Genomic DNA, 23,540 nt, shown 5'->3' on the forward strand with positions numbered 1-23,540 from the left:
AATGTACTCAGTTGGCTAGGTTGCATGGCCTCCTCCAGCTCCTTTCAACATCACAGTGTAGAGCAGATTGTGAGATTGAGCCAGAGTTGGGGTTTGGAAGGGAATAAATAGAAAGAGTAGAAAAGTATAATTAATTCCTAAATCTAAAAAAAAATAGGTTTAGGAAGAGTAAAGCATAAATAGAGGTAGAATGATATGAAATCATGGTCAAATAGACAATAGATTGGCATTTTTAGTCAAGGAATCACAACACCTATTGATAATTGTCAGACACAGGATTTAACTAGTCCTGTGAATGGCTAAAGTAAAGTGAAGGGGAAAAAAGTCTTAAAATTTGAGAAGTTTGAAGTAGGAGATTAGAGTTTTTTGAGGTACTATCAACACAAATGTTAAATTTCCCTAGGTACAAGAGTGAGGGAAAGGAGAAAATTGGTGAGTCAAGAATTGAACTTATTGAGAAAGGAGTTGAGAGTTGAGTTGACAAATGAATTGAGTTGACATTGAGAATGTCTGGTGACTTGTAGACAACAGCTACTATGATTTATGCTGGGTAAAAAGCATTAATGGACTTCAAAGGAAGAAAAGTTGCTGAATGCTAGTGACGGTAGAAAAGTCTATAGGAGGCAAGTAGAGCATGCTGTATTCCAACCCCTATTTAAGAATAATGTAACAGGGAGTTATGGGAGAATGTACCCCAGTAGTGGAGTAGACAGGAACTGATAGATGAAACTAAGCATATTTTTGTCCAGCAAAAGAAAGATTTATAGGCAATGTAATAGCTGTTTTAAAGTATTTGAAGTAATATGGAAGAAGATGACGCCAGAGGGCAGAAGTAGAATTGGTGGGTTCTAGATTTGATAGAGGAATGGACATCCCTAGCCATCTATTCTACTAATAGAGTACATTCTCTCATACTCCCTGTGACACTGTTCTCCGGTGAGGAAAACTAGGTCCATATAATTGAAGGTAGATGAATGGAGAAGAAATCTAGGATGAAGGGAAATTTATTTATTATAGGCCAGCAATTACAAAGTGCACAGTGCAAAGGATCAAGTGCATGGGATGGGTTAAGGAAATTTGCATAAAAGAATGGGGAGGTGAGGGTCAGGGTTTCTTTAAGGGTATTAAGTAATAAGAATATGAAGAGCAATGGAAGTTAGTTGTTTTTCAGTCATCAGGGTAAGAGAGGGTGGCAGATGAATTAGAACATGAAACCTAGGGGTTTCAGCTTGGAATCTTCATGACTTTCCTCTTTGGAAAGTCTAATACTTAGATATCAGCAGATCACTGACCATCTCATTTTTTTTTTTCTGAGACTACCTTGCCCTTGTTATTCTCCTTGAAACTTTCCCCTCATGGAGTTAATTTCTTGCCCTTTGAATGCCTATGAATGGCTATGGAAGCCATGTACCCTCCATTTTCTAAAGAAATAACTAGGATTTTTGTAAGTCTAGGTGGTCAGAGTTCTAGAAAATTTTGTCTTTTCCAGTGCAATTTGACCATTTCTTGACTATCTGGGCTTTTATTTTTCCTAAGCCTAAATGACATTTGCCTTCAAATATTTGAGAATAATCCTTCTATCTCACTTCTTTTGCAATCTGAAGAACACAAAAGGGACTCATTATAAATGTTGACAGGCCTAGAGATTTCATAATATCCATTTAGACTTCAAAATTGTGGAATGGGCTGGATGATCTCAATTATTCATTTAACTGACATTGATTATGCACGTATTATATGTAAGACAGTATAGAGAGTTCATTTATTGGTTCATTCCTCTGTTTGATCCTGTATGCAACTGAGGGGGGGACGACTTTGGGGGGAAAGTAAACAGTGTGTTTTAAAATATAATTAGGTATTTATGTGTCGCTGTTTTGCCAGAAGCATTTCTTTAAAATTTCCTTAGATCAGAACCTTCTTTTTTTTTGTTGCAAACAAGTGCCATTTATTTTAAGCTACAATTCTTTACAATACCTAGAACATCATATATAGCAAATACTCAATTGCTATTTGGGAGTTTGCTGATTTTCATGTTTCTTATGTCTTTAAAAATAGTTTGGCCTTCATTACAATATTATGAAATAAGACTTCAACTGGTGATCACTCCCTATTACTTAGAATTTACTTCACAGATTCACAAAGCTAGAAGGGATTTCTGTGTCATTTAGTTCATTTTACACCTAATAAATGTAATACATTATTGTTATTTCTCTTCTTCTGCCAGCATACTGAATTTATTGGTGTTGTAAGAACTCAGCTTAAAATGATTCAGGGATGTGGAAATCTACTTTTTAACATAACAGCCAAACCACTCTTGGACAAATCTTGTGGTTAAGAAGTTTTTCCTAATATCAAAAATGGAAACTGGCTCTCTCTCTGCATATATAACTTCATAAAATCATAGAATTTCCTGTTGGAAGGAATGTTAGAGGTCATTTATATAGCCCCCTAATTTTACATATGATGAAATCGAAAGAGGGCAAGTGACTTTTGACAAGCCATCTGGTTAATAAGTGGTATATCTAGAATTTGAAACCAAGTTTTCTAATGTCAGATCTAGAGCTCATCAATTATACTTCTGCCCTCTGGAGTTATCTTCTTCCACGTAAGTTCAAATACTTAAAAATAGCTATTACATTCCCTATAAATCTTTCTTTTACTGGGCAAAAATACACTTAGCTTCATCAATCAATTCTCATGTCTCATGGTCTCCAGTTCTCTCACCACCCAGATATCCTTCTCTGTTTCTGAGTACATTCCAGTTTGTCCATTCTTAGTTTCCTTTATTTTCTTTTTGGTGGGGTAAACATATACAACCCAATGTTACCTAGTTCTCTTTTGTTGCATCAAATTTGGTAAGATATGAAAAACGTTTTACAAAACTTAAGAGTACTACATAAATGCAGGCTTTTATTTTTCATTAGATTCAATTCCTCCTTCTAAGTTGGGGATGATGATAATAATCCATATCTGTAAAGAGCTTTAAGATTTGCAATAGGTTTTATTCATGTTATCTTATTTGGTCTTCACTACAATCCACTAAGTTAGATATCATTATTATTCTAATTTTACAGATGAGCATACTGAGGGTCAAAGAAGTTAAGTGACTTATTCTGGGTCATACAGCTAGTACCTGAGGTAGAATATAAAGCAACATCTTCTTGATTTCACTGTCTACTAAGACAGAAGAGGCTATGATTATAACTCACAACAGTAGCTATTAGGTATAATCCATAGTAATGTTGCCATTTTTTTCTATTAAAGTTTAGGCTGAAATTTGTATTAGACTGAACTACAAAGAGTCTAGATTAATATTTAATTAATTACCCTTATTAAAGGCCTAGTGTGTAAGGAATCTTGATCAAAAGAAATATACTGGCTTAAATCCTGCTCAATAAATAAAGTTATTATAGGAAGTATGAGTAGCCAAAGGACTATGTCAGAGAAATCATAAAACAATTACATGCAAAATTATGGCACAAGAGAGAAATCCAAAAGGAGTCAATATGTGTTTTTTTTAAATCTTGAAAAAGTCAATAGTAATTAAACATCACCATCTGGGGTGAAAAGAAATGTAGTTGTTATAGGAAATAGCTCAATAATACTTGGGAAATCATTATTAGAAATCTAATGGAAAAATGCAAACAAGTACCAAAAGATCAAGTCTTTGAAAAGCAATGTTTCATTTCTAACTTGAAAAGTAAAAGGAAATTTTAGAGATGGAAGTATCCTTTTCCAAACAATTAAATTATGTATCTCTATTTTGACTATGGTTGGATTGACGCACTCTTCCTTCTTTGTTGAATATGTCCTATATACTCATCACATCTTGTCTTTCATTTATTTGTGTACATGTGTGATCTCCTAAACATATATAACATATCTTCATACAATTTATATTGTATGAATTCACATATATATATATATATATAGATATAGATATAGATATGATTAACACTATACATAATCAATACATAGGAAAGGCAGAATGGTGTAGTCAATAGAATAATATCCTTAAAGTCAAGAAGACCTGGTTTAAAACCACTTTCTGGAGGGACTTAAACCTTGAACATATCTGTGGTTCAGGCAAATCTCTAACACTTTAAGCTACAGATAAGATGACTTACATTGTAAAAGGAATGATCTGAAGGGAAAAAAATAATGTTTTCAGTTTTGGAAATGTTAACTATAAGATATCTAAGGAATATCAGATTCAAGATGGTCAAGAGGCAGATGGAGATGTAAGGCTGAAGATCAGGAAAGAGATTTTTCTTTCCAATCAATAATCAACAAAGCTCTATCCCGTGTGTGTGTGTGTGTGTGTGTGTGTGTGTGCGTGTGTGTGAGTATTCTGAGCTGTACATGAAACTTTCTAAAAATTGATCAAGTATTTGATAAAACCTCACAAAAATGCATAAAAGTACATATGTATATAATATACATACAAACATGTATATTATTTGTATGTGTGTGGATATATACATATATGTATGTACACATACATATATGTATTGTACACACACATATCCTCTACTGATTACAATAAAATAAAATGATACAGGGTTACAGAAAAAAAAAATAATTTTAGTCATTTTTCCCAATGATGAGTCAGTTATAATATTAACAATAGCTCACATTTGTGCAGCGTGTTGAAGTTTCCAAAGTCTTTAATTTGTATTATCTCATTTGAACTTCCCAACACCACTGTTGTTATTATCCATATTTTATATATTAAGAGATTGAAGCTGAGAGATGTTAAGTGAGCTGTCCAGGATCATCCAGGTAGCAAGTGTGTTTTTTAAAATACATATATTTTTAATTTATGGAACAAAATAACCATTTCCATAACATAGCATAATAAAAAATATGATTGCAAATGAGACTGCAAATCTATTATGTACAACTTGCTATTCCTTTTAAATATATAATAAAGTTATAGTGTAAATTTCTTCTTTCCTTTTTTTTTCCTTTCCTCCTTCCCACCCTAAAGATGGCTACCATTAGACACAAATAAGCATGCGTGTGTATGTAAAATAATTCCATACACAATCTATTTATCAGTTCTTTCTCTGGATGCAGCTAGCATCTTCCTTCATATATATTTTTGTAGTTAATTTGGGCATGTATAATAATCAAAATCATTTATTTACTCAAAGTTGTTCTTAAGACATTGTTGTTACTGTATACAACATTCTCTTGCTTCTGCTCATTTTGTTCTTTGTTACTTCATTCAAGTTTGTCCATGTTTTTCTAAGACCATCAAGATCATCATTTCTTTTTTTCTATGCATTTTTTAAAAACTTTATTAATTTATTTTGATTTATCAACAATCACTTCCATATGCTTTGGAGTTGAAAATTTTTCTCCCCCTTCCTCCCCCCCACCCTCCCCAAGACAGCGCACAATCTGATATAGGCTTTACATTTACATAACCATTAAACATATTTTCACATTAGTGAAGTTGTAAGTAAAAATTAAAACTAATAGGAGGAACCATCAGAAAGATGAAACAAAACTCAACAGAAGGTAAAAATAAGTGAGAGTGATTCGACTTCCATAGTTCTTTCTTTGGATGTGGACAGCATTTTCCATCCTGAGACCTCTGGAGATGTCTTAGATCCTCGTAATGCTGAGAAGGGTTCAGTTTAACAATCTTAGTCATTGCATAACGTGGCTGTTATTGTGTACAAAGTCCTCTTGGTTATGCTCACTTCACTCAGCATCAGACCATATAGGTCTTTCCAGGTTTTTCTGAAGTTAGCCTGTTCATCATTTCTTATAGCACAGTAGTATTCCATCACAATCAAATAAATTGTTCAGCTACTCCCAAATTGATGAGCATCCCCACAATTTCCACTTCTTTGCACTACAGAGAATAAATATTTTATATTTACAAATAAATATTTTAGAACATCTAGATTCTTTTCCTTTTTCCCAAATCATCTTTGGAAATAGACCTTATAGTGGTATTACTGGGTCAAAGGCAATTTAATAAGCCTTTGGACATAACTTTAGATTGCTCTTCAAAATGGATGAATTCATTCACAACTCCACCAACAATGGGATAGTGTGCCAATTTTTCCACATTCCCTCTAACATTTGTCACTTTCTCCTTCAATCATTTTAGTCAATCTGATTAATAAAAATTAAAATATCTCAAGATTGTTTTAATTTCCTGAGAATTGTCTATAATTTTTCCCCTAATTTCCTGCTTTCCTTCTAATCTTGACTACATTTGTTTTATTTGTCCAATTTTTAAAATTTAATATAACTGAAATTATCCATTTTACACCTAATTTTGCTCTCCATCTCCTGTTTATTCATAAATTGTCTGCCTATTCATCAGTCTGAAAAATAATATATTCCAATATCTTCCAATTTCTTGTAATGTCTCTCTTTATATCTAGGTCATGTATGCATTTTGACCTTATCTTTGTAAGTGGTGTGACAGATTGGTCTAGACTTGATTTCCCCATACTGTTTTCAGTTTTCCCAACAATTTTTAGCAAATTATGAATTCTTATCCCAAAATCTTGTCTTTACACTTGTCAAATACAATTATTATATTTATTTGCTGCTGTAAATTGTATGTCTACTCTGTGCCATTGAGTTACCTTTCTATGTCTTAGCCAGTACCAGATAGTATTGATCATTACTGCTTTATAATACAGTTTGAAATCTGGTACTGCTAAACTTCCTTCCTTTACATTTTTTTTCTTTAGTTCATTTGATATTCTTGAATTTTTGTTCTCCCAAATGAATTTTATTAATTTTTTTCTATAAGTAAAATAATATCTTGGTACTTTATTTGGGATGGCATTGATTATGTAAATTAGTTTAGGCAAAATTAACATTTTTATTATATTGGCTTTGCCTATCCATGAACAATTAATACTTTTTCCAATTATTTGAACCTGCTTTTATCTGTATAAAATTTTTCTTGTAATTTTGTTCTTACAGTTCCTATTGTTTGTTTTAGCAGGCATATACCTAGGTATTTTTTTTTTTACTATCTAGAGGTATTTTAAATGGGGTATCTCTTTTTATCTCTTCTCCCATGATTTTGTTTGTGATATATAGGAATGCTGATGATTTATGTGGATTTACTTTATATTCCACTACTTGGGTATAATTATTAATTGTTTCAACTAACTTTTTAGTTAAACCTTTGTGATTTTCCAAGTATACTATCACATTGTCTTCAAAAGAGATAGTTTTATTGCTAGGTGGCCAATTCTGAATGGGGATTTTTTTTAATTGTGTCCTACTCTTAGTGACCTCATTTGGGGTTTTCTTGGCAGAGATACTGAAGTGGTTTGCCCTTTCCTTCTCCAGCTTCTTTTACATATGAAGAAACTGAGACAAATAGGGTTAAGTGACCTGCTCAGAGTCACACCTAGTAAGTGTATGAGGTCACATTTGAATTCAGAAAGATTAATCTCCCTGACTGCACCTAGCCCTCTATCCACTGTTCCAACTAGCTTCCCATATTAAAAATCAACTCTTGATTAAATAAATAACTTAATCATGAAGAATTGGATTGTCAAAAAACAAAGCATAAAAACAATAAAGGATCTTATTAAAGGTAATATCATCAATGAGACAAACTGCAATTTCAGGGATATAGCCAAAGCAATATTTAAATGAAAATTTATATCTCTAAGCATTTGCATTAACAAAAAAGAAAGAAAGGAAGAAAGAAAGAACAAATCAATGAGCTAAGAATTAAACTAAAAATACTCAAAACCCAACCAATTTAAGAGGTCAAATTAAATATCAAAATATAGAGCCTGTAAATCAAAGAAATTTAACAAAATTGAAACAAAACAAAATTCAAAATTTGAATTAAGAAACAGAACAATCTTAAAAACAGCTAAACCATTAATTTGATCAAAAAGAAAGAAGAAAACCAAATTGTCAATATTAAAAATAAAAAGGAGAATTTACTGCAAATGAAGAAGAAATAAAAAACTTTGTTAGAATGTGTTTTCCCTTACTATATGCCAATAAGCTTAAATGAATATAAAAATATAAATTACCCCAACTTGGCAAATGTTAATTTTTCTTTATTCTATTACAATATGAATGTTTGACATAAAAGAACAAGAAATAGAAAATTTAAATAACTCAATTTCCAACAAAAAAAAGTGGACAAGCCACAAATTAACTTCCAAAGGGAAAAATAAAGCCCGATATCAGAAGAATTCACGAGTGAGTTCTAACAAACATTCTAAAACAATTAATTCCAATATTTGTTAAATTGTTTGTAAAAAAAATAGCAAAAGAAGGTATCCTACCAAAATCTTTTTGATACATATTTGACCTTAATATGTAAAGTAGGAAGAGGCCAAGCAGAAAAAGAAAAGTATAGACCAATATCCCTAATAAACATTGATGTAGAAAAATTTAAATAAATATTTGCAAAAAGACTAAAACAATATATTTCAGAGGTTACATACTTTGACCCAGTTGACTGTATACTGGACATGCATGTTAGGTTTATTATTGGGAAAACTTAAGTAATTAAAAGCTTAATTGATCCTATCAATAACAAGTCAACAAAAATCATACCAATCAATATAGAAAGAGCTTTTGACAAATTACCATGCCTATCTCTGAAAAAAAAAAAACAAACACACTAGGAAACAGGAATATATGAACATTTCCTAAAGTGACAGATGAGTAATATGTCTATAACCAAGTATCACCATTATGAATAATAAACATTAAATATAATTATTTCCAGTAAATTCTGGAGTGACACCAAGAGTTATATTATCATTACTTTTATTTAAGAGAGTCCTATAAATGCTCACACTAGCAATAAGACAAGAAAAAGAAATTGAGGGAATACACATTCAAGAAACAAAATATTCATCTTTTGTAGATAATATGGTTTACTTAAGGAATCCTAGAGAATCAACTAAAAATTAAATGAAACATTTAACCAGCAAACTTTCAGGATAAAAAATCATCAGTATTTCTATAGAATGAAATGTAGTAGGAAGAGATAGAATGAGAAAGTCTTTTCAAAATTACAACATAATGTATAAAATATATACAACCTTAAACCAATATTATCAGAAATAAAGACATGTACATAGTTGGAAAAATATGAATTTCTCATAGGTAGGATGAAAAAATATAATAAAAATATCTATATATATATTTACATGTGCGTGTGTGTGTTTACTTATGCAATACTACACTAATCAAACTACCAAAAGCTTCCTTTATAAAACCAGAAAAAATAATATCAAAGTCCATATGGTGGCAAAAAAGTCAAGAATTCCAAGGAAAATATGAAAAGAAGTGTGAACAAAGGGGGCCACATCTTAAACCATATTATAAAGCAATAATTCTCAAATTTTGTACTTATTAAAAAATTAAAAAATGGATCAGTGGAACATGTTAGCTACAACATTTACAGAAAGCAAATGTATCAAGTACTCTAGTAACTGGTAAACACAAAGACTTCAGTTACTTGGTGAAGGACTCATTATTTGATAAAAACTGATGAGGAAATTAGACAGCAGTTTGGAGGAAAATTTGTATAGAACAATACCTTCCTTGTTATACTAAAATAAAGTCCAATTGGATAAGTGATGTGTGTGTGTGTGTGTGTGTGTGTGTGTGTGTGTATAGTCACATCACAAACAAATTAGAGAAACATGAGAGAAAACACCTCTGAGATCTATAGATAGGAGAAAAGCTTATGACTGAGAAAAGGAAGATAAAAAGAAGATAGATAAAACAGAAGATAAATCATAGAAGATAAAAAGATAATTTTGATTTTACCAAATTAAAAGTTTTACATGAACAAATCCAAAAGAGCTGAGATAAAGAGATACAATTAACAGGGAAGAAAACTTTGAAGTAACTTTCTCTGACAAAATATCAATTCCAAGACATATTATGCACTAATTCAAGTTTCTAAGAATGAGCCATTCCCAGTTGAGGTGTAAGAATATAGATAGACAATTCTTTTTTCATATTTATTGTCTATTTTTAATATTCTTTTAAAAATTGAGCTCCAAAATTTTCCCCTTCTTTCCATTCCTACACACCTACTGAGAAAGCAAACAATATGTTAGTTATGCAAGTGAAATTATGCAATACATAGATCCACATTAGCTATTAAACAAAAAAGCCAGAAAAATAAAGTAAAAAAAAAAAGCTATACTTCAATTTTCACTCAGAGCTCATCAATTCTTTCTCTGGAGGTGGACAGCATTTTTCCTCATGAGTCCTTAGGGCTTTCTTGGATCATACAATATTGCCATTACTATATATAATAATCTTCTGGTTCTACTCACTTTACTTTGCATTACTTCACATAGGTCTTTCAATGTTTTTTTGTTCCCCTAAAGCCATCTCCCTTGTCATTTTCCATAGCTCAATAGTAATCCATCATAATCATATGTCACAACTTCTTCAGCCATTCCCCATCCTCTTAATTCCCACTTCTTTGCCACCACAAAAAAAAGTTGCTATAAACATTTGTGTACATAGAGGTCCTTTTCCTTTATTTTTTTCTTCAAAAATGTCTTTGTGATACACACTACTAGTTGTATTGCTAAGTCAAGGGGAAAAAGCTAAATACACACATACACACACCCATTCTGATGAGAGTGAGGATCAAGCATTGCCTAAAACCCCTCCATCCTCACCTCCACTATTAAAGCTCTTCCTTGTGCACTTCTTTTATGTGAGATCATTTACCCCATTCTACCTCTCCCTTCCCCCTTCTCCTAGTGTATCCCTCTTTCTCACCTCCTTTTTTTTTTTTTTGAGATCATCTCTACATCATTGACTCACACCTTTGCCTTTTGTCTATGTAGACTGCTTCTAACTGTCCTAATAATGATAAAGTTCTTAGGAAGTATATGTATCATCTTTTCATATAGGAATGCAAATGGTTTAATTTTATTAATTCTCTTATGATTTTCTTTTATGTTTACCTTTTTATGTTTCCCTTGAATCTTCTATATGAATTCCAAATTTTCTATTCATCTAGGCTCTTTTCATTACAAATGCTTGGAAGTCCTTTATTTCATTAAATTTCCTTCTTCCCCCTGAAGGATTATACTCAGTTTTGCTGGAAAGGTTATCCTCGGTGGTAATCTTATCTCTCTTGACTTCCAGAATATCATCAAATAATATCAAAGCCCTCTGTTCCTTTAATGCGGAAACTACTAAATATTTTGTGTTCCTGACGGACTCCATGATATTTCAATTGCTTCTTTCTGTTTGCTTGCAATATTTTCTCCTTCACCTGGGAGCTCTGGAATTGAGCTATAATGTTATTGGGAGTTTTCATTTTAGGATGTCTTTCAGGAGGTGATCAGTGGATTCTTTCAATTTTTATTTTACCTACTAAGTCTAAGATATTTAACCAGTTTCCCTTTATATATCTTTGAAATGTGATATTTAGGCTCTTCTTTTTATCATGACTTTCAAAATAGTCCAATAATTCTTTAATTATCTGTCCTTGATTTATTTCCTAAGTCAGTTTTTTTCCAATATTTCAAATTTTCTTTTATTTGTTTTTCTTTCTTTAGACTTTATTTTATTGTTTCTTGATGTCTCATGTAGTCATTAGCTTCCACTTACCCAATTCTAATTTTTAAGAAATTATTCTCTTCAGTGGTCTTTTGTATTCATGTTTTCAATTGGCCAATTCTACTTTTTAAAAAATTCTTTTCTTCAGCAAATTTTTGTGCTTCTTTTACCATTAGGTCAATTCTATTTTCTTTTTTAATTATTATTTTCTCCAGTATTTTTATCGCTCTTTTACCAAGTTTTTCATAATTTCCTTGTATGACTCTAATTACTTTTCCCAATTTTTCCTGTGCCACTCTTGTCTGTTTAACTCTTCCAAAAATTCTTATTTACCTTGTGTCCAATTAGCATTTTCTTAGAAAGTTTTTTTTTCAGCCAAAGACCAGGTTTATTAGAACAACTGTCACATTGGGCAGACTCTTAAGGAGTCTGAATGTTAGTGAGCTATTGGCCAGATTTTAAGAATCTAAGCATCTTAATGGAGACAAGGTGGACCTTATATACAGAAAGACTGTGGGAGGGACTAGAAGTGGCCAAGTAGTTTGGGTGACTGGAGGAGGGGTCTAAGGAGGATCAGGATGGGAGTGGCCAGTAAGCTGGGGTGAACAGAACTCTTGGGACCTGGACCATGTGGCCAAGGGAGAATGGAGCCTAGTTAGGATTAAAGGTGGGAAATGACTGGGGGCCATAGGGAGGTGTGACAGAATTGGGAGATTGGGTATAGCCACAATTAATTGCCTCAGGAGAACTCCAGAGATTTGGCCATGTGGGCAAGACCAGGCTTTTTTCTTTTTGGGGTCTAGATCCCATCCTCATCATTCCCCCCTCAAACAAATTGGACACAAATTCTTTTAGTGTAAGGGGTGAAGGTCTCAGCTTCTGAAACTGCTTCCTGCTGGCAAGGGTTATAGAGCTGTCTTGGAACCAAGCATAGGCTGCATCCAGGGAACAAAGTGGGGACATTAGCTGGTACCCATAGTTTGCTATCAATTGTAGGTGAATGAGCTGTAGTCTGGAAGACACAAATCTGATAGAAAAGACTGCAGAGCCCAAATGACAGGATAAAACATCCTTAGCTCTGTTTGAATTCAAATAATTCAGTTTTTCCAACCATGTTATATCAAATCCACCTCATAGCCAGACTCAGGAAGAGCCAGGTGGGTAACATTCCCTTTCAAAGGAACATAATGGGGAAACTGAGCCAGGAGGATCCCTTCTTAGACTAAGGCTAAAATTGTCCTCTCAGCTTTTCCCAATGCTGACTTCCCACCAGTATCACATTCTGAGTAGCTTGTGGCATGTCTCAGATGGTGGATTATTGATTTATCAATGGATTATTATAACCCTTTAGACAATTCAAAATAAAATGATGAACTTTTTTTTAACCTCAAATGGCAAGTTTCACTAATCACAGTTTAGGAAAAACTTTTCCAGGATTTACATCTTAAATTTAAATTTGTCCTGGTGTAAAAAGCCAATCATTAGAGATTATTCATATATACTTGCAAATTCTCAGCAAGACAAAACCCAAACAAGCTTTTTGGCTAGTTTACACATTAAAATGATAACCAACAATAGCCACATTATTTTAGCGGTAACCAAATTATGAAAAGTTGCTTGACGTAACTGATAGGAAAAGTTCACCAATTTGAAACTTAAAACAAATCCATTACCAATCAGGTGACTTCAATTTTGTTAAATTCATTTCCAAATTACTTTATACGAAGAATCAACACCTCATCATTAACGGTTAAAACTACAACTTTAAAAGAGTGTGCTTACCCAAGTTTGGAGGCTAGCTTCTTTACCTTGAGCAGGATGTGTTGAACGTGGGTGAAGTTTCCAGGCAAAGGTTGCCCTAGGGCCCAAGGCCACTGCCAGGGGAGCCAATGCAGTAGCTGCTGCCACTCCCCCTTCCTTCCTTTCCCAGGTAGGGGAGGGCAAAATCAAAGGTGAGGGGTTAAGAATGAAACTCTCTTCTCCTATGAGAAGGGTTAATATATACCATCTTGACTCAAGGGAAGGGAGTGGGAGAAAGGAGTGACCAGAATTGTAAGGAGGAGTTTCAAAACTCATTAATGATCAATCACAAAACCTCCAGAATCTGCCAAGATATTTTTAGCTGTTCTAACTTTCCCCTGTAACCTCCATGAAGGAGGATTCAAGGATGTAGAGGGGAGTAAGTAAGCCTCAAGGAACCAAAAAGCAACTGCAGTTTTCCCCAATTCTCTAGTGCCAAGGGAATTAATAGAATTGGGCACACACTTCCAGATGAGACACTTCCTTGTCCTCCATGCTGTGGCAGGTGTATCCAGGTCCATGGCCTCTAACTGACCCAGTGGACAGAGAGCCTGAGAGTGTCAGGCCAAGTGTGAGACAGCCGCATAACTGTTTTCCTGAAAAGCACCTCCAAGCCTTCCTTGGTGCTTGGAGAGTGACCCCAACTTCAGAGCAAGAAAGGAGGTGGGGGGGGCTTACATACCTTCCAGTCTTGGTTGGAGAAGAAATTGAGGTTAGGCAGTTTCCCCATACGGGCCACTAAAAATGTGGTTTAGGGATGCTGGAACCCCAAAACCACAACACATGCATCCTCTCAAAAAGAATTCAACCCAAACTTTCTTTCAGCCAAAGACAAGGTTTATTAGAACATCTGTCATGTTGGGCAGACTCTTAAGGAGTCTGAATGTTAGTGAGCTATTGGATAGATTTTAAGAATCTAAGCCCTTTAAAGGTTTTTTTGGTAGATGTTTTCACATTTTTGTCTTCTAAGTTGGTCTTCCCTGCCACTGTAGTAGCTTTTTATGGTTAATTTTGTTGTTGTTGTTTGCTCATTTTTCCAGCCTATTTCTTAATTTTGGATTTTATGCTAAAGTTGGGCTCTGCTCAGCTGGGATTGGTCGGGTACTGTCCCAAGCTTTAGATCTTTTCGTGCTACTGTCTCCAAAGCTAATTCTGGGGTTTACAAGTTTTTGGTGCTTCCATGGTGGTTTGACCCAGAGAGAGGTGTGGTCACTGTTCTCCTGGTATATGCTCTGGTCTTTACCCAGAAAGGTCCCCTCATCTCCTATAGCTACAAGTGCTAATGTTCCTCTCTGCCTTTGAACTGTAACAAGGCTACCTGCTCCCTTGTGAGTGACCACAAATGTTCCTTGGAGCCATGCCTTATAAATGCTTATGGTCAATAAAGTTGCCAATCAGTGTCAGCTGCCAGCAAAGTGTCCCCTATTATCATTTTTTGTTTTAGTTTTTGTTTTTTGGTTGGGCAATGGGGGTTAAGTGACTTGCCCAGGGTTACACAGCTAGTAAGTATTATGTGTCTGAGGCTAGATTTGAACTCAGGTCCTCCTGAAACAGGGCCAGTACTCTATTCACTATACCACCCAGCTGCCCCTCCTATTATCATTTTTTCAAGAAGCATATTTTTTCTGAACCCCCTTACCATCTCTGGGCCGAGAGCTCCTAAAGCTGCTGCTACAACTGTCTTAGCCACCTCTAAGGCCTGCCTGTTTTGCTACTACCACATGTTCTTTGGGCCAGCCCACACTTTTGGTATCACAGATCTCTCTTGCTGACCTTTTAAGTTGTCTAAGGTGAGGAAAGCATCTCATCCTGATCTTTTCCTGACTCTGTCACTCCAAAATTTGATTTGAGGCATTATTTTAAAGTGTTTTGGATACAAACATTGGGAGAGTCTGGTGGGGTTGCTGCCTCTAATCTACCATTTAGGATCTAATGTGGGAATTCTTTTCAATTGAAGAAACTATAGCTATCTGTAGCCACATGAGAAAAGAAAAAAAAAGTTCCAAATCAGTATAAATTAGACAAATGAAAATTAAATCAATTCCAAGATTCTACCTCATTCTCATAAGGTTGGCAAAGATGACAAAAAAAGGAAAATGAATATTTTAAAAGAGCTGTGGGAAAATAAGCATATTTATACACTGTTAGTAAATCTATGAAGTGGTACAACCATTCTGGAAAGCAATTAGATTTAATATATGAAAAAGTTACTAAATAGTGCATCTTCTTTTACCCAGCTATACCATGATCAGTCTGTGCCCAAAAGAGAAAAGAAGTAGTAAAAGGTTCTATTATATAAAAATATTCATAACAACTTTGTGGTAATAGGAAAAAAAACTGGAAACTAAGAGAAGACCATCAATTGAAAAATGTCTGAGTAAGTTGTGGTATACGAATGTGGTTAAATAGTTACTGTGCCATAAGGAATGAGAAAATTGATGATTCTGAAGAGCCATGAAAGGTCTTATATGAACTAATGTAGATTTAAGTAAGCAATACCAGAAACAGCATTTTGTATCAATATAATAAAAATTAATGATTTCAAAGATTTCAATAAACTGATGAAGAAATAATGAAATGAGATTTAGAACAATTTATATAAATCAACAAGAGTGTAGAAATAACTTTGAAAGCTGTAAGAACTATGATCAACAGCATGATCATCCATAATTCCAGAGCACTGATAGTGAAGCATGCCACTTGATTCCTGAGATGTGATAGATTTCATCTGGGTAAAAAAAACAAAAACAAAAACATCCATTTGCATATAAAGCCAATGAAAGGTGGTTTTTTTTTTGCGTGTTAGTGTGCATATTAGTTACAAGGGACTTGTTTATTTTTTTTCTGTTTTTTTCCTCCCTCCAGTGCAGTGGAAAGGACACCGAGGTGCCAAAAAGTATTTTTCTTCTTTAAAAAACTATAAAATACAGAGTTTTGGGGAGGAATGCTATAAACATGGAATATTATATGCACTTTCAGATGAGGTCATTGTATACTATTAGTTTTACTTAATTGCTTATCTTTGTAAACAATTAAGTAAAACTAATTACAAAAAACTTCTCACAGAGTGGGTATAATATGTAAATATGCATAAAAACAAAATATGGCAACAAAAAAATTAAAGTGAGTTTAAGAGAAGAGAGGAAAGGAGAGATTAAGCAAATGGATTCAGTTTTTTTTTTTTTTTGGTGAAGTAAGAGATAAGTTTTACAGCTGAGAGGATGGGAAAGGGTACTCCTTGAAAACCTGAAAGAGGAGGAATGAAAATTTTTGGAAGAATTAGTGTGGTAAGTGGCATAGTGAATTGATTATGGAGGTGCAAAATGATTACCTTGCTGAGGTGAGGACCCAGATGAGAAAGTGATATTCTTTGCATTTACTTATTTGCATAGGGGTTGAATCCCTATAACCTCCAATTAAAAAGTAAGCTTCTCAAGGTCAAGGAGTGTTTTTTTTTTTTATCTTTTCATCCCTAATAACTGGTTGACCAGCGCTAGTGGAGCAAAGTCCTTACCTAATGCCTATATAATGATATCATATGACCAATCTCTATCCCTATCCCTAGAATCTTTTGAAGTCTTGTGCACATAGCAAAGTCCTTACCTAGTGCCTATACAACGAAATCATATGACCAATCTCTAGCCCTATCCCTAGAATCTTTTGAAGTCTTGTGTAGGAATTTTTTAAATGTTGAATTTAAATAAAAGCCAGAGCTTTACCCTGTCTCTTGACTCCATGCTTCCCATTGTATTAGGCTGATCCCAAACTAAAATACACAGAATCCCCCTCTCTTCATATAGTATCAAATGATCCAAAATAGGAAAAGCAAATGGACACTTGCTGATTTCTAGGGTTAATATTTGTTATTGTGGGGCAGCTAAGTGGAGAGAGTGCCAGGCCTGGAGTCAGGAAGACTCATAACCCTCTTCCCCTTAGTTTCTTCTTCTAGAATGCGAGCTGGGAAAGGAAATGGCAAACCCCTTCATCATCTCTGCCAAGAAAACCCCACATGGGTCATAGAGTTAGACATGACTGAAAACAACTGAACAGCAACAACAACAAAATGCTTATTTAGTTGTTTCTCTAAAGTGAAAGTTTTCAGGCAAATCTTTCAAAATATCACTGCCACTGTTACTTACCTAGAAAATGGGAAGACTTGCACTGACCCTTTCTCTGTGAGGAATAGCACATTCATAGCATAAGTGTTATCTGATGAAACTTATCAAAGAAAAAGTGTAAATGATCTGGTTTAGAGGTTCAGGGGTGCTGGGACCCCAAAATCACAACATGTGGGTCCTGTCTGAAAGAACTGAACCCAAGCCTTCTTTCAGCCAAAGACAAGGTTTATTAGAACATCCATCATATTGGACAGACTCTTAAGGAGTCTGAACATTAGTAAGCTATTGGCTAGATTATAAGAATCCCAGCAGTGGCTAGATTTAAAGACTCTAAATATCTTAGTGGAGACAAGATGGACCTTATATACAGAAAGACTATGGGAGGGATTTAGGAGTGAATGGGAGTGGTGAGTAAACTGGGGTGAACAGGACTCCTGGGACCTGGACAATGGAGCCTAGCTAGGTTTAAGTGTGGGAAATGGCCAGGAGCCATAGGGAGGGCTAGGATAGGTTAAGGGTAACAGAATTGGGAGATTGGGTGTAGCCACAATGAAAGGCCAGTTGTTGGGATTCTAGCCTCAGGCTAACACCAGAGACTTGGCCATGTGGGAAAGTCCAGGGTTTTTCCTTTCTGGGGCCCAGATCCCAACCTTGTCATAACTATTGTTTTCATTCATATGCATGGCCAGGATCACAACATTGAAGTGTACTGAAGTCTAAACATGCATGGACAAAGATGAAGGGCCAACCCTCTAAATTGCTCTGGACTTCAACTTGTAAAAGCTGTACCTCATAATGCTTCCATTCTCTTCCCTTCCTGACTATAATAGAACTGCTAGCTGAAGATAGTCTTGTGCTCCCCAATATCCTTCACCTGTATACCTCCTCCACATTAAATCTGTCTGTCCTAACCTTGAGTCAAAGGAGAATCCAACTTTTTTTCCTACTTAAACATATCCCTTATTTCTGAATTTTATTTTTCAATGAAATTAAAGAAGCCAATGCCCCATTTTGAAACTTAAATCTGCACTTCATTACAGCATTGAGGTGACGGCTTGTCACCTGGCATCATCTTCACAGAGAAACTGGTTTCAATAAGACAACTCAAGAAGCCGCATGAGATAACTGCTGAAAGGGTGCTGGTCGGAATTCTAGGCAATTTCCTCTGGTGGTATGCTGCCTGTCTTCCACTTTATAGAAAGCAGGATTAGAAAATAGGAAATAGAAGCAGAGCAAATAAAAGGAGAATGAGAAAATGAATGTCTGAAGGTTGGAAAAACTCAGAAGACTGACTTGAAAATGAGAGTCCACTTTCAAATAATAAAAAAAAATAACTTGATGATTAGAGGAAGGAGAGAAGGAAATAGAAAAATTGGGGTTAAACAGAAAAAAAAATAAAGATAACATAAAATGTAACAGGGAAAATAGAAAATGTTTGAAGCAAAATATGGGTAATTAGTATGCAGACCATTTTCTCTGCTTTAATGACAGTTGAAAAATGTTAACTATTTTTTATTGATCTATGGGGAATAATCAACTGAAGAAATAGCAAAACATGCAAAAAAGACTTAGCTGAACTCAAAAGATTGTGATTTCATCAGGCTTCAGTATTATGGGCTTTCAGAAGCATTGTTATAGAAGGGTCAATAGATAAGAATTCTAGGAAACTGGTTTCTAGTTCACCTTTGCCAGTAACTACCTTTATGAACTTAGAAAAACAAAACAAAAGACAAAATAATCTTCATCTCTCTGAGCCTCAGTTTCTCAACTGCAAAATGAGAAGGTTGGACTAACTGATCACTAAGGACCTTTCCCAGACTCCTTGATTACTACAAGCAATGTATACTCATCATATAATATAGTCGAATGTATGTTTACATTGTATTTTTGATGTATATGTAAAAGAAAACTGAAATGCTTGGCTAAAACTATGTATATAAGTATATTTGATTGAAGATTGAATCATATTGATTATGTGTGATTTGTAGCATGTACTGTAGGTCTATGAACTATTAAATTTTTTATTGACAAAATATATATAAAATATGTGTTTCAGAAATGATCACCAAGATGAAGAAAGGGGGCATGCTTGTGGTTGCCATCTTCTTACTGCTGAGCCATGCTCCTTGGCCTTTGGATGCTAACTCTGAAGATGAGGAAGAACAAGGAGATGTTTTAGGTAAAATTTTGCCTATTTCAAGTTATTTAATATCTTTTTTTTCCTTATCAAGTTCTAACCAAATATTTACTTTTATTTAGTGCCTTCCAATTCCACTGCAGCAGCAATCATATTCTGGTCAATTTTACTCATATACAAGGTATAAAGAAAATGACTTTGCCCTGGTGATCTACTGCAATGAAGAAATTTCCTTTATGGGATTTACCAATAAGCTAGAAGCAATCCAGGGGAATTCAAATAAAGTGCTTTAGGCACTTACTAGCTTTGTGACCCTGGGCAAGTCATTTAATCCTGTTTGCCTCAGTTCCCCATCTGTGAATGATGCGGAAAAGGAAATGGAAAACCACTCTAATATCTTTGCCAAGAAAACTCCTAAATAGGATATGAAAAGTCAGTCATGACCGACATCATTGAAACAACAGTTTTCCATTAGCATTGGGGGAACCCCATCTGGAGACAGATGGAGGAGGGAAGGAGGGAGATAGAAAATTTAGTCTTTAGTGATCCTATTTCTCTAATCTTGGGATGTATGAGGTGTTCAGGGAGAACTAGCGCCTCTGGTATGAAAGCTTGCTAAGACCTTTTGAGGGCTGCTCATCCACCTTTGGTATCTCCCTGTCACCCTGTCACTGGTAGCTCTAAGAAACTGTAGCATGTGCAGCAACCACACCTTGATAATATGTTTCAGAAGATAGTCTAAATCAGGTTGAGGGTAACTGACAGATTTCAAACCCATCAGTGAGTTAGAGGAATGTCTACCCCAAGCATGTGAAGACATCCCCTAGCAGAATGGGTGGATGAGAACAACTTGTTCCAATGTCCATAAAGCAGCTAAAACATACATCAGTTACCAAGGTCATCCATTGCATCCCAGGCCATCACCATAAGTTGTCTTAACTTTTGTCTTGCCAGTAGACTTTGGTGACTCTTGAAAGGAGAGGGAGGCTAATGACTTTGTGCAACCAACCCTGCCACACTTAACTCATGCACAAGTAAAGCCATCAATGCATGATGTCTTTGGTCCTCTTTGAAAAAGGACAAACAACAACAGCTCTAATCCCATATTTTTAAAGACAGTCCAGAAAATAATAAAACAGCTAAAATGTTGGATTAGAGGATGTCGTTAATGGAAATCTACTCTGATCTGGGTGAATTAGCATTCGAAAAGCTATGAGGTATTAACCAGAACAGGAAAAAGAAGAGGAAATGGAAAGTGAACTTCCAAGAATCCAGTTAAAACAGTTTGCTTTTCATTATCTCTCTAAAACTTGTATTATCTGCTAAAAAATGTCATATCAATAACTCACTTATTTTTTAAGTTGCTATTATGTGGAAATTGTTAACACTTAGCTCTACTTAATTGAATTAAATAATGCAATTTAATGTAATTTACTAAATAATTACAAGGCACCTATTATAGACAAGGGCAATTAGGTAGTGCAGTGAACAGAGTACTAGCCTGGAATCAGGAAGACATCTTTCTTTTTCTTTTTTTAATTTTACTTTTTTTCATTAATTTATTCTGAATTATCAACAATCACTTCCATAAGCTTTTGAGTTTTATATTTTTCTCACTCTCTCTCCCCATCTCCCTCCCCAAGATGGCACACAATCTGATATAGGTTATACAGATGCATTCTTACTAAACATATTTTCACATTAGTGATGTGGTAAGTAAGAATTAGAACCAATAGGAGGAACCACCAGAAAGGGGAAACAAAACAGAACAGAAGAAAAAAATATCAAATAGTATGCTTCAATCTGTATTCAAACTCCATAGTTTTCTTCTTTGTGGATAGCATTTTCCATCATGAGGCCTTTGGAGATGTCTTAGACCCTTGTATTGCTGAGAAAGGTTAAGTTTATCAATATTAGTCACTGCACAATGTGGCTGGTATTGTGTACAATGTTCTCCTGGTTCTGCTCATTTCACTCACCATCAGACCATACAAGTCTTCCTGGATTTTTTCTGAAGTCAGCCTGTTCATTGTTTCTTATAGCTCAATAGTATTCCATTACATTCATATACCACAACTTGTTCAGCCATGCACCAATTAATGGAAATCCTCTCAATTTCCAATTCTTTGCCACCATAGAAAGAGCTGCTATGAATATTTTTGTACATGTGGGTCCTTTTCCCATTTGTATGTTCTCTCTGGAATATAGCCCTAGAAGTACTATTGCTGGATCAATACACAATTTTATAACCCTTTGGGCATAGTTCCAAATTGCTCTCCAAAACAGTTGGATCATTTCACAACTCCACCAACAATGCATTAGTGTTCCAATTTTCCCACATCTTCAACATTTATCGTTTTTCTGTTTTGTCATGTTAGCTAATCTGATAGGTGTGATGTGGTACCTCAGAGTTGTTTTGATTTGCATTTCTCTGATTAATAGTGATTTAGAACATTTTTTCATATGACTATAGATGGCTTTAATTTCTTCATCTGAGAGCTGCCTGTTCATATACTTTTACCATTTATCAATTGGGGAATGACTTGCATTCTTATAAATTTGACTTAATTCTCTATATATTTTAGGAATGAGGCCCTTATTTGAGAGACTGGTTGTAAAAATTCTTTCCCAATTTTCTGCTTTCCTTCTTATTTTGGTTGCATTGCCTTTGTTTGTGCAAAAACTTTTCAATTTAATGTAATCAAAGTTATCCACTTTGCTTTTCGTAATGTTCAGGAAGACATCTTTCTGAGTTCAAATCTAGCCTCAGACATTTACTAGCTGTATGACTCTGGACAAGTCACTTAACCCTGTTTGCTTTAGTTCCTCATCTGTAAAAGTAGCTAAGGAAGGAAATGGTAAACCGTTCTAGTATCTTCACCAAGAAAACCTCAAATGGGATCATGAAGAGTCAGATGTGACTGAAACAACTCAATAACAACAAAAAAGTTTGGACAGTAGGCAGGTAGGTGGCACAGTGGATAGAGTGTCAGGCCTGGAGTCAGGAAGACTCATTTTCCTGAGTTCAAATCTGCCCTCAGACACTTACCAGCTGTGTGACCCTGAGCAAATCACTTAACCCTGTTTGCTTCAGTTAATCATCTATAAAATAAGCTGGAGAAGGGAATGGCAAACTATTCTAGTATCACTGCCAAGAAAACCCCAAATGGGGTTATAAAAGTTGGACACAACTCAATGACCGAACAACAACATATTATGGACAATATAATGTACTAGTCTTAATAAGAGACAACATAATGGTAGAGTATTGGGCTTGGAGACTAGAAGAATTCAGTAATGTCCACATCCTATCTAGTTCTACAATCCGGAGCAAATCATGCAATCTCTAAGTACTTCTGAGTAATTTAACCTCTATGTGTCTCAGGGAATTTTCTAGGACATATCTGCTAATTAGAACCCTACTGATAAGTCATTGATATTTACATGACTTTCCTCTGGGGACGTGAATGATTATCTGGACCTCAGTGCCTGGATTGGGTTATCCAGAGCTTATGAAGGACAGTTTCTTTTTTTCTGGGTTCTGCCTTCTTTGGCTTCTTCCAAGAGTCTTTCTCTTCTTTTAGGGCCCTTTCTCTGAGAAGAGCTTGTTACTACCTCATGTGCCCTCTCTTCTAGCAGAAGTCAGAAGCAAATCAGAAGCTCTCTTATTCCAAACTCTCCCTTAGGTAGGCCCAAAGTTGAGAAATAATTATTTCCACCAATGAGGAGAATTATTCAAGTTGCATAGCTTGCACCCAGAGTTAAGTATATGCATATAGAAGGCAAGGGAGAAGTAGAGATAGTAATGATAAGGAAGTGTGACAAGCTTTGTGCAAAGAGCAAGGAATTTTGAGCGAAAGGACCTAATTTCAAATCTCAGTCTTTCATTCTGCTGTATGACTTTGGAGCAAGTCACTAAAGCT

The 23,540-nt window shown here is 34.9% G+C and overlaps 1 protein-coding gene across 5 annotated transcripts in view; it reads left to right on the plus strand.

Moving 5' to 3' along the window:
* The window catches only part of TFPI (tissue factor pathway inhibitor), a 124,616-nt gene that overhangs the window by 37,339 nt on the left and 63,737 nt on the right, over positions 1 to 23,540 (plus strand). For all 5 annotated transcript variants that reach the window (XM_020977547.2, XM_020977548.2, XM_020977546.2 and 2 more), the window contains one exon: positions 19,537 to 19,659. In XM_020977547.2, coding sequence (XP_020833206.1) covers positions 19,539 to 19,659 — 121 coding nt within the window. In that variant the 5' untranslated portion in view covers positions 19,537 to 19,538. The remainder of the gene's footprint in view (positions 1 to 19,536; positions 19,660 to 23,540) is intronic.

This window comes from Phascolarctos cinereus, unplaced genomic scaffold (genome assembly GCF_003287225.1).
Source record: "Phascolarctos cinereus isolate Bilbo 61053 unplaced genomic scaffold, phaCin_HiC Scaffold_726;HRSCAF=1367, whole genome shotgun sequence".
Classification (NCBI taxonomy): domain Eukaryota; kingdom Metazoa; phylum Chordata; class Mammalia; order Diprotodontia; family Phascolarctidae; genus Phascolarctos; species Phascolarctos cinereus.